Here is a 16329-nt window from a genome sequence, read left to right on the forward strand (position 1 = left end):
AATACACCTTATGGCCTTCTCCCCCAGGAATGGGGAAAACACTGGATGCTAGCATGTATAATGAGTTGCCCTTCTTTTTGAAGAATCTTGAGGGAGGAAGTAATTAAATAGCAGGCAAATTACTTATCTGTAGTCTTTATTACCCTGACTCTGATTTGCCCTTCCTAATCCTATTACTTACTCTTCAAGTGTTGACAATGCCTCCACAGAACATCCCATGTCCAAGATTCCAAACATTGTTGTGTCCACGCCCCTCTCCCACATCCTAAGTTAATTAGCCAGTAATTACTATTCGCTCCGTTCATGTCAGCAGGTCCACCCCTTTTAATAGATAGTTCATATCTCTTCAATGAGCTATTTACTACTAACGGAGGAGGAGGAGACCAGCAGAACTAAATGAAGTAGCGTACGGGCTTTCAGAAGAGACAAATATTTGTTTTTTATTATAAAAAATCGTTGCAGTACATAAAAAAAACAAAATATTTGTTAATCACTCAATTAGATTCTTCATAACTTCTGTGTGGCGCCCAGATAATCTCTATAGCTGCTTCCTAAAATGACATGATATATATGACTTTTGATCATAAGCAGACCTTGTAATCAGAGTGGTGTTACAGCAGCCATTGTTGTGAATTAAAACCTTTAGTCTTGTCACTGCAGGGACAAGCCACACTCAATATTTGACCACCTCATTTTTACACATTTCCTACCATGTCTTATGGGCTCCAGTGCACATACAGAGGGAACATGCTAATGTTAAATGCATGTTTTACTGGATGTCACAAATTGTATACATTAACATTTGCTGTTGTAGCTTTTAGTGTGCAGCCATTCAGGGCTGCAGTGACAAACCTAAAGCAATGCTTTTAACTCACTCTGGGCTGATTTATATGTTGGGGGTCGAATGGTCCTCTGCATGGGCGACACAGTATTTTAATACATCACCCTGGCAGAGGTCCGAACTGTCAGATTTATGAACGTCTGTTGGACGGGCAAACATTTATTGCATTGACAGGAACTGCTGCCAAGGCAGTTTCTAACAATCCAATGTAAATTTGCCATACGGCTCCATCAAACTGGACAGAGTTGTAAGGCAAAGTTAAATTTTTGTCATTATCCTAAACAAAAACCTCAAAGCATGATTTCGTTTTTCAAAATTAAAAAAAAGGAACCCCCTCGCATGGAAGTTATCTCCCGAGGCCAGGGAGGCATTTTGCTATTTGTATTACCCTTAGCACCAGGGTTTTTCTGGCAGTGACAGGCAGTGAAAACTGACCTCTATGTCCACATCTTAAATAGATGGAGGAACATACCGGCCAACTGCCCTTACTCTGTCTGCCTGACGCAGGGGTCTTCCTTGGTGACAGAATACAGAATACCCTTTTCGCCAACAAATAAATCAGGCTATCTGTGACATGTGGGTTATGTAAAGATATAAATGTAACTCACATGCTGCATGTAACTTTTATTTCACCGACTTATATGCTTCCTGCACAATGTTAGTCTTTTTCTCATTCAAAATATGCCAATTGGAGTTTGACATACCTTAAAGATGTTTAAGGGTCACAGCACAACCGATGGGTGTTTGCATTGCAATGTCCTAGTGCTCAGAGTCAAAAATGCCAGCTGATCCTAATCAAAATAAGAGAGCCTCATAAAAAGGTGGGCATTCCTGAAACTGCAAAAACCTTGAGCCCATTCGTTACCTGTAGTTAAGTGAATGATTTGCAACTCTGGGGTCCGATTATAGTGCACTTGCTGCACTATTGACAGCTACAACCTAGTGTGTAGAAAGCCACCCTTCCCCTCCTCTTCTGTGAAATATGCGAATGTTCCCCTTCAACTTCTCGCCCTGGCAGCAGAGTTACATTAATGCTCTCATGTTTAAAACGTGTGTCTGTTCCATGCATATTGCATGGAAACCCCAAAACCCTATTTCCTACCTTTAAACTAGATTCTGGCTGTAAGAAAATCAGCCACACTTATACATTTTCTTTAGCCTAAAGTTCAATGTTTCTGTACATCTTTGCAATAAGGATCTGTGGAAATGAGTGCACAGTTATCTATTTACTTGAGTATGTGTTTTTTTGCCCACCTCTGTTGAATTATGTGCAAAAAACGTTATTTGGGACCATTATTTAATCGCAAGTAACATAAACTGACAGAAGTTTTACGTGTCATACAAAGGGTGTTTTCCAATGGTCATAAGATGGCAGCCCTTCTCAAATTATTATACAAGTTCATTTAGAGAAAAGCATTCCGACATTTACTTATGAATGAAAAATAATGAAGTTAAATCAAAGTGAAATACCACTCTAAAGACTGCATGACATAGCAACTGATATTCAATTAGATGGTTAACCACACTATCCCTGATACAGATTCAAATAGATCATTATCACATTTTTAAAGGATTACGAGGCAGGAATGCCAGTTTAAATGTAGTTAAATCAAGAGACTGATGAAGTGTTTGTCGCATTTCTATTGCCTTATCCACATCAAGTTATTCACTAACATAACACTTTGACAAATAATCTATTTGATCTAGCCATAAATCCTCTGGAAAAACTGAAGCTGCGTTACTTTTTGCACTGTGCTTAATGGTTTTGCAATGTCCAAAGAGGCAGCAAAGCTCTTCCTTTTGTGCAGTGTTCATGGGTTGTTCCCACCTGCATATGATTGGTTGTCTCTAAGTGACAACCAGCGATTGAAGTGCATAGAAATCATGGGAACAGTGACCCTATAAAAATGGGACTTGGTCACTGAGGCCCTCATTTGAACTTTGTCAGTCAATTCCACTGACTGCCAAAGCCCAACCAGCCAGATGACCACCAGTGCTAGCGATCAGCAGACTGCCATATTATGAGTGCTGGCTGCTTTCCGCCATTATTGAGGCAGAAAGCAGCCAGCAGTCTTGCTGGCGGTCGGCGCTGCAGAGGCAGGTCCTTCGCAGGCAGCTGGACTCTACCCTCCATATTCCAAGCCATAATACGACTTGGTGGAGTCCTGCTGGCATGGTGATGGCCGTGAGGGAAGACCGCCTGGACCCATACCCTCCTGGACGTCCTCCTGGATGGAAGAGGTAAGTGGGTGTCGGAAAAGGGGGGAGGAGGTCTGTTATGTGTTTGGGTGCGTGTGTGTGTGTCTACAGAGGGAGGAGTCAGTGCTGGATGTGTGTGTGTCTGCGAGTGCACGTGTATGTGTGTGTGCGTGTATATGTGCGTGTATGGGGGTGTCTGTATGGATGAATGCGAGTGGGTGGTGGTGTCTGTGATGATGAATGTGAGTGTGTGGGGGTGTCTGAGTGCATGTATGCGTATGCTGAATGGGTGTGTATGTGAATGCATGTGTGCGTGAAGGGTTGGGGGTGTCTGTGAATGTGTGGCAGGGTGGAGGGGGATGTGTGCAGGTGTGGTGACATGTGTGTGTGTGTGTGTGTGTATGTGCCGGCGACAGGAATGAAGATTCCTGTCGCCGGGTGTGTGACCGACCAGGCTTTTCATGGCGGGGTGACTGCCACAAAAAGCCTGGAGGTGTGCAACCTCATAATCCAGATGGCAGGCTGAGGCATGCGGCCAGGTTGGAGGTGCTCCTTGCCGGCTCCGGTGGTGCGACTGCACCGGCGGGCAGGTGGGGTTGTGGAGGCTTGGCATCTGCCAAGCCCCGCAACCCCTAATGTGGGGGTCCATACTGCCTGCTCCGCGGCGGTAAGACCACCATAGCGAGGCTGGCTGTCTCCTGACTGCCAGTCTCATAATGAAGGTCTGAGTGTTGGGACAGGGTTAAAGACGTAACTCAAAAGAACAAACAAAATATTCTGTAACTGTTTTGAGAACCATTCAAAACAGGGAAAGCTTTTTTTCATGAAGAATGATATTTTCCATGGGCAGAAAGAACTAAGAAGAAAACAAATGAGCTGCCATTTCAGAGTGTATTATTGTACCTTGTGTGCATTGTTGAAATACAAAGTGGGTATGTATAAAATCTCATTCACAGAACTTCTCATGACCACAACTGGAAAAATGTGAATGCCACAGATTAACAGGTATATGCTTGGAAAGGTTTGTAAATAGTCAAAATAATAAATATGCACCCTTGTATATGAGAAACTCAGTGGGGGCAGATTTCCAAATATTTTTGGTGAATCGAACCCCAAGTATATTTTTGTAGTTTGTCTCCCTCAAGGGTGGGGGAGTGTTTCAATCTGCCTTGAGGATTTTGGCTACTCTGTGTCACTGTTCCGGCCAAATTCTGCCATTCGCCATACACCAGGAATTTTTCCCTGCAAGACTACAAAAATGTGAGCCCAGATTTGGCATTCCCCTTGCTCCATTTTCTAATATGGGTGGTGGCAGGCCATAGTGAGTGGTCACTATGAGAAGGCTGCGTCTGAAGTTGATTTGCCTTAGCTCAGTTACATTTTCTAATCAAGCAGCAAGAAAATTAACTTGAATGGCTGTGAGTTCTTGTGCAATGAATGATGTCGTTATCACTAATTTTTCTGCGCTGCTCGTCCTGTGGCACTAAACATCAGTGCTAGTAGTGGGGCATGCATATTTCTGCTACTTGGCATAACTCCACAGAATCTCATGGAGTTTTTATATAACGTGTGAAACTCCACAAGCTCCACCCACCCTTAATCTCCCCAGATAAGTTAAGCTTTTCTCTCATTTCAATGTTCACCTTATGCAATATTGGCTCAGCAGCACTGGCTTAGTGCTGTTACCAGTGCCATTTGTTAAACATACACACTTAGCATAAACTAGCTCTGTTTTGTAACTCCAAACTTGGTCAATTGTAGTGTCCTAATCAGAACTTGAAATCTTTTTGTTCTCTTGATATTTGTTTCAAAAAGGTAAAATTCCCAAATTACACAGACTTTGATACGAGTAGATGTGACTTACTCCTAAGTGCTTTTGGTTTACTAGTCAATAGCAGCAGTAAGCCATTAGTAATCTTGGCTCACCCCGGACATTGATTTCGGGAGTAAGACAATTGTACTACCAGATAATTTCAGGAGTAAGCAGGGTTTACTACAAGAACTGGTCACAGCTAACTTTTTTGGGATGAGGACCAAAATATTACAACATGATCATATGTGAAAATCATTTTTCTCCACAAATGCAACATTGAAAAGAAAATATAAATTATTTTTTTATAATATTTGTTTTGAAAACATTTGTTCCACACAAGCATACTTTTTTCATTAACGTGTAAAGCAAAATTCACCTGTGCAATGGCTTACATTTAAACTTATAATTAAGTCAGAAATATCACTTGCCTGCATAGCCCAGAGGTAGTCGAGACGTAGCTTCAGATCCACCTGCCTGGAATGTAGTGCCAATGCGCAGGCAAACAGTAAAATGGCTAGGATGGGTTCATAGCCACGCATATAAAAAGAGCCTCCCCTTGGAAAAAAATAGATAGATAATTTAGAGAAACGCAAGTTTTAACAGATAAGTATGCTGACACAATATTTAAGTTAGTTTCATAATTAGAAATAATATTTATTGTTAATATTAACTACACCACCATTCCAGTATATACTTAGGCTTGGTCTAAATTTAAATTAAGCCACCTTAATTTGCTTAATTTTGGAAATTTCGCCCAACAGTTGTTATGGAAAATTCCCAAAATTATGCCATTATGGCACATCGCTTAATTACACCACCATTTGCGCTAAAATTATAACACTGAAGATGAGGGGAAAACGTGAACAACCAGAACATACATGGATGCAGTTTGTGGGAATTGTGTTTTACATGATATTGTTCTAGCGTAAACTAGTTTTGCTTTACATTATAGTACAGATTTATGGTGGTATGTAATTATGTATAATTTCAAGTAATTTCCTGAAACTTTCACACAATACACAAAGTATTTCTAGTGTTCTAGTGGCTACAGATTAATTATCTGATCAGTGGAGAAGCATTGTACAGGAGTTTCGATTTAATTTAGGTGTAGAGGAATACACCACAGTTTCTCAAGTGGCTGAATACTTGACCGTTTAAGATGGATTCTACGATTTTATAAAGAAAAAAATACCGCTTGATTATCACCATATTTAGGAACCCTTATATTGTTTAGTTGAAAATACAGACTGAATAATTGTAGGAAGTTGGCTCTGTATGTGCTATTTCAAAGTAAGGAATAGCATGCACAGAGTCCAAGGGTTCCCCTTAGAGGTAAAATAGTGGTAAAAAGAGATAATACTAATGCTCTATTTTGTGGTAGTGTGGTCGAGCAGTAGGCTTATCCAAGGAGTAGTGTTAAGCATTTGTTGTACATACACATAGACAATAAATGAGGTACACACACTCAGAGACAAATCCAGCCAATAGGTTTTGTTATATAAAAATATCTTTTCTTAATTTATTTTAAGAACCACAGGTTCAAATTTAACATGTAATATCTTGTTTGAAAGGTATTGCAGGTAAGTACATTAGGAACTTTGAATCATTTCAATTGCATGTATACTTTTCAAGTTATTCACAAATAGCTATTTTAAAAGTGGACACAGTGCAATTTTCACAGTTCCTGGGGGAGGTAAGTTTTTGTTAGTTTTACCAGGTAAGTACGACACTTACAGGGTTCAGTTCTTGGTCCAAGGTAGCCCACCGTTGGGGGTTCAGAGCAACCCCAAAGTTACCACACCAGCAGCTCAGGGCCGGTCAGGTGCAGAGTTCAAAGTGGTGCCCAAAACGCATAGGCTTCAATAGAGAGAAGAGGGTGCCCCGGTTCCAGTCTGCCAGCAGGTAAGTACTTGCGTCTTCGGAGGGCAGACCAGGGGGGTTTTGTAGGGCACCGGGGGGGACACAAGCCCACACAGAAATTTCACCCTCAGCGGCGCGGGGGCGGCCGGGTGCAGTGTTAGAACAAGCGTCGGGTTCGCAATGGAAGTCAATGAGAGATCAAGGGATCTCTTCAGCGCTGCAGGCAGGCAAGGGGGGGCTTCCTCGGGGAAACCTCCACTTGGGCAAGGGAGAGGGACTCCTGGGGGTCACTTCTGCAGTGAAAGTCTGGTCCTTCAGGTTCTGGGGGCTGCGGGTGCAGGGTCTTTTCCAGGCGTCGGGACTTAGGTTTCAGAGAGTCGCGGTCAGGGGAAGCCTCGGGATTCCCTCTGCAGGCGGCGCTGTGGGGGCTCAGGGGGGACAGGTTTTGGTACTCACAGTCGTAGAGTAGTCCGGGGGTCCTCCCTGAGGTGTTGGTTCTCCACCAGCCGAGTCGGGGTCGCCGGGTGCAGTGTTGCAAGTCTCACGCTTCTTGCGGGGAGATTGCAGGGTTCTTTAAAGCTGCTCCTTTGGATAAAGTTGCAGTCTTTTTGGAGCAGGTCCGCTGTCCTCGGGAGTTTCTTGTCGTCGTCGAAGCAGGGCAGTCCTCAGAGGATTCAGAGGTCGCTGGTCCCTTTGGAAGGCGTCGCTGTAGCAGAGTTCTTTGGAAGGCAGGAGACAGGCCGGTGAGTTTCTGGAGCCAAGGCAGTTGTTGTCTTCTGGTCTTCCTCTGCAGGGGTTTTCAGCTAGGCAGTCCTTCTTCTTGTTGTTGCAGGAATCTAATTTCTAGGTTCAGGGAGAGCCCTTAAATACTATATTTAAGGGCGTGTTTAGGTCTGGGGGGTTAGTAGCCAATGGCTACTAGCCCTGAGGGTGAGTACACCCTCTTTGTGCCTCCTCCCAAGGGGAGGGGGTCACATCCCTAATCCTATTGGGGGAATCCTCCATCTGCAAGATGGAGGATTTCTAAAAGTTAGAGTCACCTCAGCTCAGGACACCTTAGGGGCTGTCCTGACTGGCCAGTGACTCCTCCTTGTTATTCTCATTATTTTCTCCGGCCTTGCCATCAAAAGTGGGGCCGGGGCCGGAGGGGGCGGGCAACTCCACTAGCTGGAGTGTCCTGCGGGGCTGTGACAAAGGGGTGAGCCTTTGAGGCTCACCGCCAGGTGTTACAGCTCCTGCCTGGGGGAGGTGTTAGCATCTCCACCCAGTGCAGGCTTTGTTACTGGCCTCAGAGTGACAAAGGCACTCTCCTCATGGGGCCAGCAACATGTCTCTAGTGTGGCAGGCTGCTGGAACCAGTCAGCCTACACAGATAGTCGGTTAAGTTTCAGGGGGCACCTCTAAGGTGCCCTCTGTGGTGTATTTTACAATAAAATGTACACTGGCATCAGTGTGCATTTATTGTGCTGAGAAGTTTGATACCAAACTTCCCAGTTTTCAGTGTAGCCATTATGGTGCTGTGGAGTTCATGTAAAACAGACTCCCAGACCATATACTCTTATGGCTACCCTGCACTTACAATGTGTAAGGTTTTGCTTAGACACTGTAGGGGCACAGTGCTCATGCACTGGTACCCTCACCTATGGTATAGTGCACCCTGCCTTAGGGCTGTAAGGCCTGCTAGAGGGGTGTCTTACCTATATTGCATAGGCAGTGAGAGGCTGCCATGGCACCCTGAGGGGAGTGCCATGTCGACTTACTCATTTTGTTCTCACTAGCACACACAAGCTGGTAAGCAGTGTGTCTGTGCTGAGTGAGGGGTCTCTAGGGTGGCATAATACATGCTGCAGCCCTTAGAGACCTCCCCTGGCATCAGGGCCCTTGGTACCAGAGGTACCAGTTACAAGGGACTTACCTGGATGCCAGGGTGTGCCAATTGTGGAATCAAAAGTACAGGTTAGGGAAAGAACACTGGTGCTGGGGCCTGGTTAGCAGGCCTCAGCACACTTTCAATTCAAAACATAGCATCAGCAAAGGCAAAAAGTCAGGGGGTAACCATGCCAAGGAGGCATTTCCTTACACAACCCCCCCCCAAACGAAAGAGGATGAGACTAACCTTTCCCAAGAGAGTCTTCATTTTCTAAGTGGAAGAACCTGGAAAGGCCATCTGCATTGGCATGGGCAGTCCCAGGTCTGTGTTCCACTATAAAGTCCATTGCCTGTAGGGAGATGGACCACCTCAACAGTTTTGGATTTTCACCTTTCATTTGCATCAGCCATCTGAGAGGTCTGTGGTCAGTCTGAACTAGGAAGTGAGTACCAAAGAGGTATGGTCTCAGCTTCTTCAGGGACCAAACCACAGCAAAGGCCTCCCTCTCAATGGCACTCCAACGCTGCTCCCTGGGGAGTAACCTCCTGCTACTGAAAGCAACAGGCTGGTCAAGGCCATCATCATTTGTTTGGGACAAAACTGCCCCTATCCCATGTTCAGAGGCATCTGTTTGCACAATGAACTGGTTGGAGTAATCTGGAGCTTTTAGAACTGGTGCTGTGCACATAGCTTGTTTCAGGGTGTCAAAGGCCTGTTGGCATTCTACAGTCCAGTTTACTTTCTTGGGCATTTTCTTGGAGGTGAGTTCTGTGAGGGCTGTCACAATGGATCCATATCCTTTCACAAACCTCCTGTAGTACCCAGTCAAGCCAAGGAATGCCCTGACTTGAGTCTGGGTTTTTGGAGCTGCCCAGTCCAGAATAGTCTGGATCTTAGGCTGGAGTGGCTGAACTTGGCCTCCACCTACAAGGTGTCCCAAGTAAACCACAGTTCCCTGCCCTATCTGGCATTTGGATGCCTTGATAGAGAGGCCTGCAGATTGCAGAGCCTTCAAAACCTTCTTCAGGTGGACCAGGTGATCCTGCCAGGTGGAGCTGAAGACAGCAATATCATCAAGATAAGCTGCACTAAAGGATTCCAGCCCAGCAAGGACTTGATTCACCAACCTTTGGAAGGTGGCAGGGGCATTCTTTAAACCAAAGGGCATAACAGTGAACTGATAATGCCCATCAGGTGTGGAGAATGCTGTCTTTTCTTTTGCTCCAGGGGCCATTTTGATTTGCCAGTACCCTGCGGTTAAGTCAAAGTTACTTAAGAATTTAGCAGCCCCTAATTTGTCTATTAGCTCATCAGCTCTAGGAATGGGATGAGCATCTGTCTTTGTGACAGAGTTGAGACCTCTGTAGTCCACACAAAACCTCATCTCTCTCTTTCCTTCTTTGGTGTGAGGTTTGGGGACTAAGACCACTGGGCTAGCCCAGGGGCTGTCAGAGTACTCAATTACTCCCAATTCCAGCATCTTGTGGACTTCCACCTTGATGCTTTCCTTAACTTGGTCAGACTGTCTAAATATTTTGTTTTTGACAGGCATGCTGTCTCCTGTGTCCACATCATGGGTACACAGGTGTGTCTGACCAGGGGTTAGGGAAAAGAGTTCAGCAAACTGCTGCAGGACCTTCCTGCAGTCAGACTGCTGTTGGCTAGAGAGGGTGTCTGAGTAGATCACTCCATCTACTGAGCCATCTTTAGGGTCTGATGAGAGGAGATCAGGGAGAGGTTCACTCTCAGCTTCCTGGTCCTCATCTGTTACCATCAACAGATTTACATCAGCCCTGTCATGGAAGAGCTTAAGGCGGTTCACATGGATCACCCTCTTGGGGCTCCTGCTTGTGCCCAGGTCTACCAGGTAGGTGACCTGACTCTTCCTTTCTAGTACTGGGTAAGGGCCACTCCATTTGTCCTGGAGTGCCCTGGGAGCCACAGGCTCCAGAACCCAGACTTTCTGCCCTGGTTGAAATTCAACCAGTGCAGCCTTTTGGTCATACCACAACTTCTGGAGTTGTTGGCTGGCCTCAAGGTTTTTACTTGCCTTTTCCATGTACTCTGCCATCCTTGAGCGAAGGCCAAGTACATAGTCCACTATGTCTTGTTTAGGCTCATGAAGAGGTCTCTCCCAGCCTTCTTTAACAAGAGCAAGTGGTCCCCTTACAGGGTGGCCAAACAGAAGTTCAAAGGGTGAGAATCCTACTCCCTTCTGAGGCACCTCTCTGTAAGCGAAAAGCAGACATGGCAGGAGGACATCCCATCTCCTTTTGAGTTTTTCTGGGAGCCCCATGATCATGCCCTTTAATGTCTTGTTGAATCTCTCAACAAGGCCATTAGTTTGTGGATGATATGGTGTAGTGAATTTGTAAGTCACTCCACACTCATTCCACATGTGTTTTAGGTATGCTGACATGAAGTTGGTACCTCTGTCAGACACCACCTCCTTAGGGAAACCCACTCTGGTAAAGATACCAATGAGGGCCTTGGCTACTGCAGGGGCAGTAGTCGACCTAAGGGGAATAGCTTCAGGATACCTAGTAGCATGATCCACTACTACTAGGATGTACATATTTCCTGAGGCTGTGGGAGGTTTTAGTGGACCAACTATGTCCACACCCACTCTTTCAAAGGGGACCCCCACCACTGGAAGTGGAATGAGGGGGGCCTTTGGATGCCCACCTGTCTTACCACTGGATTGACAGGTGGGGCAGGAGAGGCAAAACTCCTTAACCTTCTGGGACATATTGGGCCAGTAGAAGTGGTTGACTAACCTCTCCCACGTCTTGGTTTGTCCCAAATGCCCAGCAAGGGGAATATCATGGGCTAAGGTCAGAATAAACTCTCTGAAACCCTGAGGCACTACCACTCTCCTAGTGGCACCAGGTTTGGGATCTCTTGCCTCAGTGTACAGGAGTCCATCTTCACAATAGACCCTATGTGTTCCATTTTTCTTGCCTTTGGACTCTTCAGCAGCTTGCTGCCTAAGGCCTTCAAGAGAGGGACAGGTTTCTTGTCCCTTACACAACTCTTCCCTTGAGGGTCCCCCTGGGCCCAAGAGCTCAACCTGATAAGGTTCCAGCTCCATAGGCTCAGTTCCCTCAGAGGCCAGAACTTCTTCCTGAGAAGAGAGGTTCTCTTTTTGGTGTTGTGTTGCAGCTGGTTTCCCAGCTGACTTTCCTTTTCTCTTGGTAGGCTGGGCCATTTTTCCAGACTCCAGCTCTACTTTTTCACCCTGTGCCTTGCACTGTGCCCTAGTCTTGACACACACCAGTTCAGGGATACCCAGCATGGCTGCATGGGTTTTCAGTTCTACCTCAGCCCATGCTGAGGACTCCAGGTCATTTCCAAGCAAACAGTCTACTGGGATATTTGAGGAGACCACCACCTGTTTCAGGCCATTGACCCCTCCCCACTCTAAAGTTACCATTGCCATGGGATGTACTTTAGTCTGATTGTCAGCATTGGTGACTGGATAGGTTTGTCCAGTCAGGTATTGGCCAGGGGAAACCAGTTTCTCTGTCACCATGGTGACACTGGCACCTGTATCCCTCAGGCCCTCTACACTTGTCCCATTAATTAAGAGCTGCTGCCTGTATTTTTGCATGTTAGGGGGCCAGGCAGCCAGTGTGGCTAAATCCACCCCACCCTCAGAGACTAATGTAGCTTCAGTGTGACACCTGATTTGCTCTGGGCACACTGTCGATCCCACTTGGAGACTGGCCATTCCAGTTTTAGCTGGATGGGAGTTAGAAGTGGTATCTTTCTTGGGACAGGCCTTGTCTCCAGTTTGGTGTCCAGACTGACTACAGTTTCGACACCAGGCCTTTTTGGGATCAAAGTTTTTACCCTTGTACCCAGGATTGTTTTGTGAAGAGGCTCTGGGCCCACCCTCCTGTGCAGGTTTTTGGGGGCCTGTAGAAGACTCTTTACTATTTTTATTTTTGGCTGTCTCACCACCCTTCCCCTGGGGAGGTTTTGTGACCCCTTTCTTTTGGTCACCCCCTGTGGAAGTTTTGGACACCCTAGTCTTGACCCAATGGTCCGCCTTCTTTCCCAATTCTTGGGGAGAAATTGGTCCTAGGTCCACCAGATGCTGATGCAGTTTATCATTGAAACAATTACTTAATAGGTGTTCTTTCACAAATAAATTGTACAGCCCATCATAATCATTTACACCATTTCCTTGCATCCAACCATCTAGTGTTTTTACTGAGTAGTCTACAAAGTCAACCCAGGTCTGGCTCGAGGATTTTTGAGCCCCCCTGAATCTAATCCTATACTCCTCAGTGGAGAATCCAAAGCCCTCAATCAGGGTACCCTTCATGAGGTCATAAGATTCTGCATCTTTTTTAGAGAGTGTGAGGAGTCTATCCCTACACTTTCCTGTGAACATTTCCCAAAGGAGAGCACCCCAGTGAGATTTGTTCACTTTTCTGGTTTCACAAGCCCTCTCAAAAGCTGTGAACCATTTGGTGATATCATCACCATCTTCATATTTAGTTACAATCCCTTTGGGGATTTTCAACATGTCAGGAGAATCTCTGACCCTAGTTATGTTGCTGCCACCATTGATGGGTCCTAGGCCCATCTCTTGTCTTTCCCTTTCTATGGCTAGGATCTGTCTTTCCAAAGCCAATCTTTTGGCCATCCTGGCTAACTGGATGTCCTCTTCACTGGAGTTATCCTCAGTGATTTCAGAGTTGTTGGTCCCTCCTGTGAGGGAACCAGCATCTCTGACTATTATTTGTGGAGTCAGGGCTTGAGAAGCCCTGTTCTCCCTAGATAGGACTGGTGGGGGGGAATCACCCTCCAAGTCACTATCTTCATCCTCTGTGTTGCCATCCTCAGAGGGGTTGGCCTTTTCAAACTCTGCCAACAGCTCCTGGAGCTGTAGTTTGGAAGGTCTGGGGCCCATGGTTATTTTCTTTATTTTACAGAGTGACCTTAGCTCCCTCATCTTAAGATGGAGGTAAGGTGTGGTGTCGAGTTCCACCACATTCACATCTGTACTAGACATTGTGCTTCTAAAAGTTGGAATACTTTTTAAGAAACTAAAACTGGTTCTAGAATCTAATTCAAACTTTTACCAACCTTTTAAACTCTAAAAGCAATGCTAACAGGGACTAACACAAGGCCCTAGCAGGACTTTAAAGAATTTAGAAAACTTTTCAAATTGCAAAAATCAATTTCTAATGACAATTTTGGAATTTGTCGTGTGATCAGGTATTGGCTGAGTAGTCCAGCAAATGCAAAGTCTTGTACCCCACCGCTGATCCACCAATGTAGGAAGTTGGCTCTGTATGTGCTATTTCAAAGTAAGGAATAGCATGCACAGAGTCCAAGGGTTCCCCTTAGAGGTGAAATAGTGGTAAAAAGAGATAATACTAATGCTCTATTTTGTGGTAGTGTGGTCGAGCAGTAGGCTTATCCAAGGAGTAGTGTTAAGCATTTGTTGTACTTACACATAGACAATAAATGAGGTACACACACTCAGAGACAAATCCAGCCAATAGGTTTTGTTATATAAAAATATCTTTTCTTAATTTATTTTAAGAACCACAGGTTCAAATTTAACATGTAATATCTTGTTTGAAAGGTATTGCAGGTAAGTACATTAGGAACTTTGAATCATTTCAATTGCATGTATACTTTTCAAGTTATTCACAAATAGCTATTTTAAAAGTGGACACAGTGCAATTTTCACAGTTCCTGGGGGAGGTAAGTTTTTGTTAGTTTTACCAGGTAAGTACGACACTTACAGGGTTCAGTTCTTGGTCCAAGGTAGCCCACCGTTGGGGGTTCAGAGCAACCCCAAAGTTACCACACCAGCAGCTCAGGGCCGGTCAGGTGCAGAGTTCAAAGTGGTGCCCAAAACGCATAGGCTTCAATGGAGAGAAGGGGGTGCCCCGGTTCCAGTCTGCCAGCAGGTAAGTACCCGTGTCTTCGGAGGGCAGACCAGGGGGGTTTTGTAGGGCACCGGGCGGGACACAAGCCCACACAGAAATTTCACCCTCAGCGGCACGGGGGCGGCCGGGTGCAGTGTTAGAACAAGCGTCGGGTTCGCAATGGAAGTCAATGAGAGATCAAGGGATCTCTTCAGCGCTGCAGGCAGGCAAGGGGGGGCTTCCTCGGGGAAACCTCCACTTGGGCAAGGGAGAGGGACTCCTGGGGGTCACTTCTGCAGTGAAAGTCCGGTCCTTCAGGTCCTGGGGGCTGCGGGTGCAGGGTCTTTTCCAGGCGTCGGGACTTAGGTTTCAGAGAGTCGCGGTCAGGGGAAGCCTCGGGATTCCCTCTGCAGGCGGCGCTGTGGGGGCTCAGGGGGGACAGGTTTTGGTACTCACAGTCGTAGAGTAGTCCGGGGGTCCTCCCTGAGGTGTTGGTTCTCCACCAGCCGAGTCGGGGTCGCCGGGTGCAGTGTTGCAAGTCTCACGCTTCTTGCGGGGAGATTGCAGGGTTCTTTAAAGCTGCTCCTTTGGATAAAGTTGCAGTCTTTTTGGAGCAGGTCCGCTGTCCTCGGGAGTTTCTTGTCGTCGTCGAAGCAGGGCAGTCCTCAGAGGATTCAGAGGTCGCTGGTCCCTTTGGAAGGCGTCGCTGGAGCAGAGTTCTTTGGAAGGCAGGAGACAGGCCGGTGAGTTTCTGGAGCCAAGGCAGTTGTTGTCTTCTGGTCTTCCTCTGCAGGGGTTTTCAGCTAGGCAGTCCTTCTTCTTGTTGTTGCAGGAATCTAATTTCTAGGTTCAGGGAGAGCCCTTAAATACTATATTTAAGGGTGTGTTTAGGTCTGGGGGTTAGTAGCCAATGGCTACTAGCCCTGAGGGTGAGTACACCCTCTTTGTGCCTCCTCCCAAGGGGAGGGGGTCACATCCCTAATCCTATTGGGGGAATCCTCCATCTGCAAGATGGAGGATTTCTAAAAGTTAGAGTCACCTCAGCTCAGGACACCTTAGGGGCTGTCCTGACTGGCCAGTGACTCCTCCTTGTTATTCTCATTATTTTCTCCGGCCTTGCCGCCAAAAGTGGGGCCGGGGCCGGAGGGGGCGGGCAACTCCACTAGCTGGAGTGTCCTGCGGGGCTGTGACAAAGGGGTGAGACTTTGAGGCTCACCGCCAGGTGTTACAGCTCCTGCCTGGGGGAGGTGTTAGCATCTCCACCCAGTGCAGGCTTTGTTACTGGCCTCAGAGTGACAAAGGCACTCTCCTCATGGGGCCAGCAACATGTCTCTAGTGTGGCAGGCTGCTGGAACCAGTCAGCCTACACAGATAGTCGGTTAAGTTTCAGGGGGCACCTCTAAGGTGCCCTCTGTGGTGTATTTTACAATAAAATGTACACTGGCATCAGTGTGCATTTATTGTGCTGAGAAGTTTGATACCAAACTTCCCAGTTTTCAGTGTAGCCATTATGGTGCTGTGGAGTTCGTGTAAAACAGACTCCCAGACCATATACTCTTATGGCTACCCTGCACTTACAATGTCTAAGGTTTTGCTTAGACACTGTAGGGGCACAGTGCTCATGCACTGGTACCCTCACCTATGGTATAGTGCACCCTGCCTTAGGGCTGTAAGGCCTGCTAGAGGGGTGTCTTACCTATACTGCATAGGCAGTGAGAGGCTGGCATGGCACCCTGAGGGGAGTGCCATGTCGACTTACTCATTTTGTTCTCACTAGCACACACAAGCTGGTAAGCAGTGTGTCTGTGCTGAGTGAGGGGTCTCTAGGGTGGCATAATACATGCTGCAGCCCTTA

The 16329-nt window shown here is 46.4% G+C and overlaps 1 protein-coding gene across 1 annotated transcript in view; it reads right to left on the reverse strand.

Moving 5' to 3' along the window:
* Window positions 1-16329, reverse strand: part of ADCY1 (adenylate cyclase 1) — a 1375168-nt gene that overhangs the window by 133102 nt on the left and 1225737 nt on the right. Inside the window, exon 14 of the mRNA XM_069216207.1 lies at window positions 5282-5408. Coding sequence (XP_069072308.1) covers window positions 5282-5408 — 127 coding nt within the window. The remainder of the gene's footprint in view (window positions 1-5281; window positions 5409-16329) is intronic.

The sequence above is a fragment of the Pleurodeles waltl genome, chromosome 2_1 (genome assembly GCF_031143425.1).
Source record: "Pleurodeles waltl isolate 20211129_DDA chromosome 2_1, aPleWal1.hap1.20221129, whole genome shotgun sequence".
NCBI classification, from domain to species: domain Eukaryota; kingdom Metazoa; phylum Chordata; class Amphibia; order Caudata; family Salamandridae; genus Pleurodeles; species Pleurodeles waltl.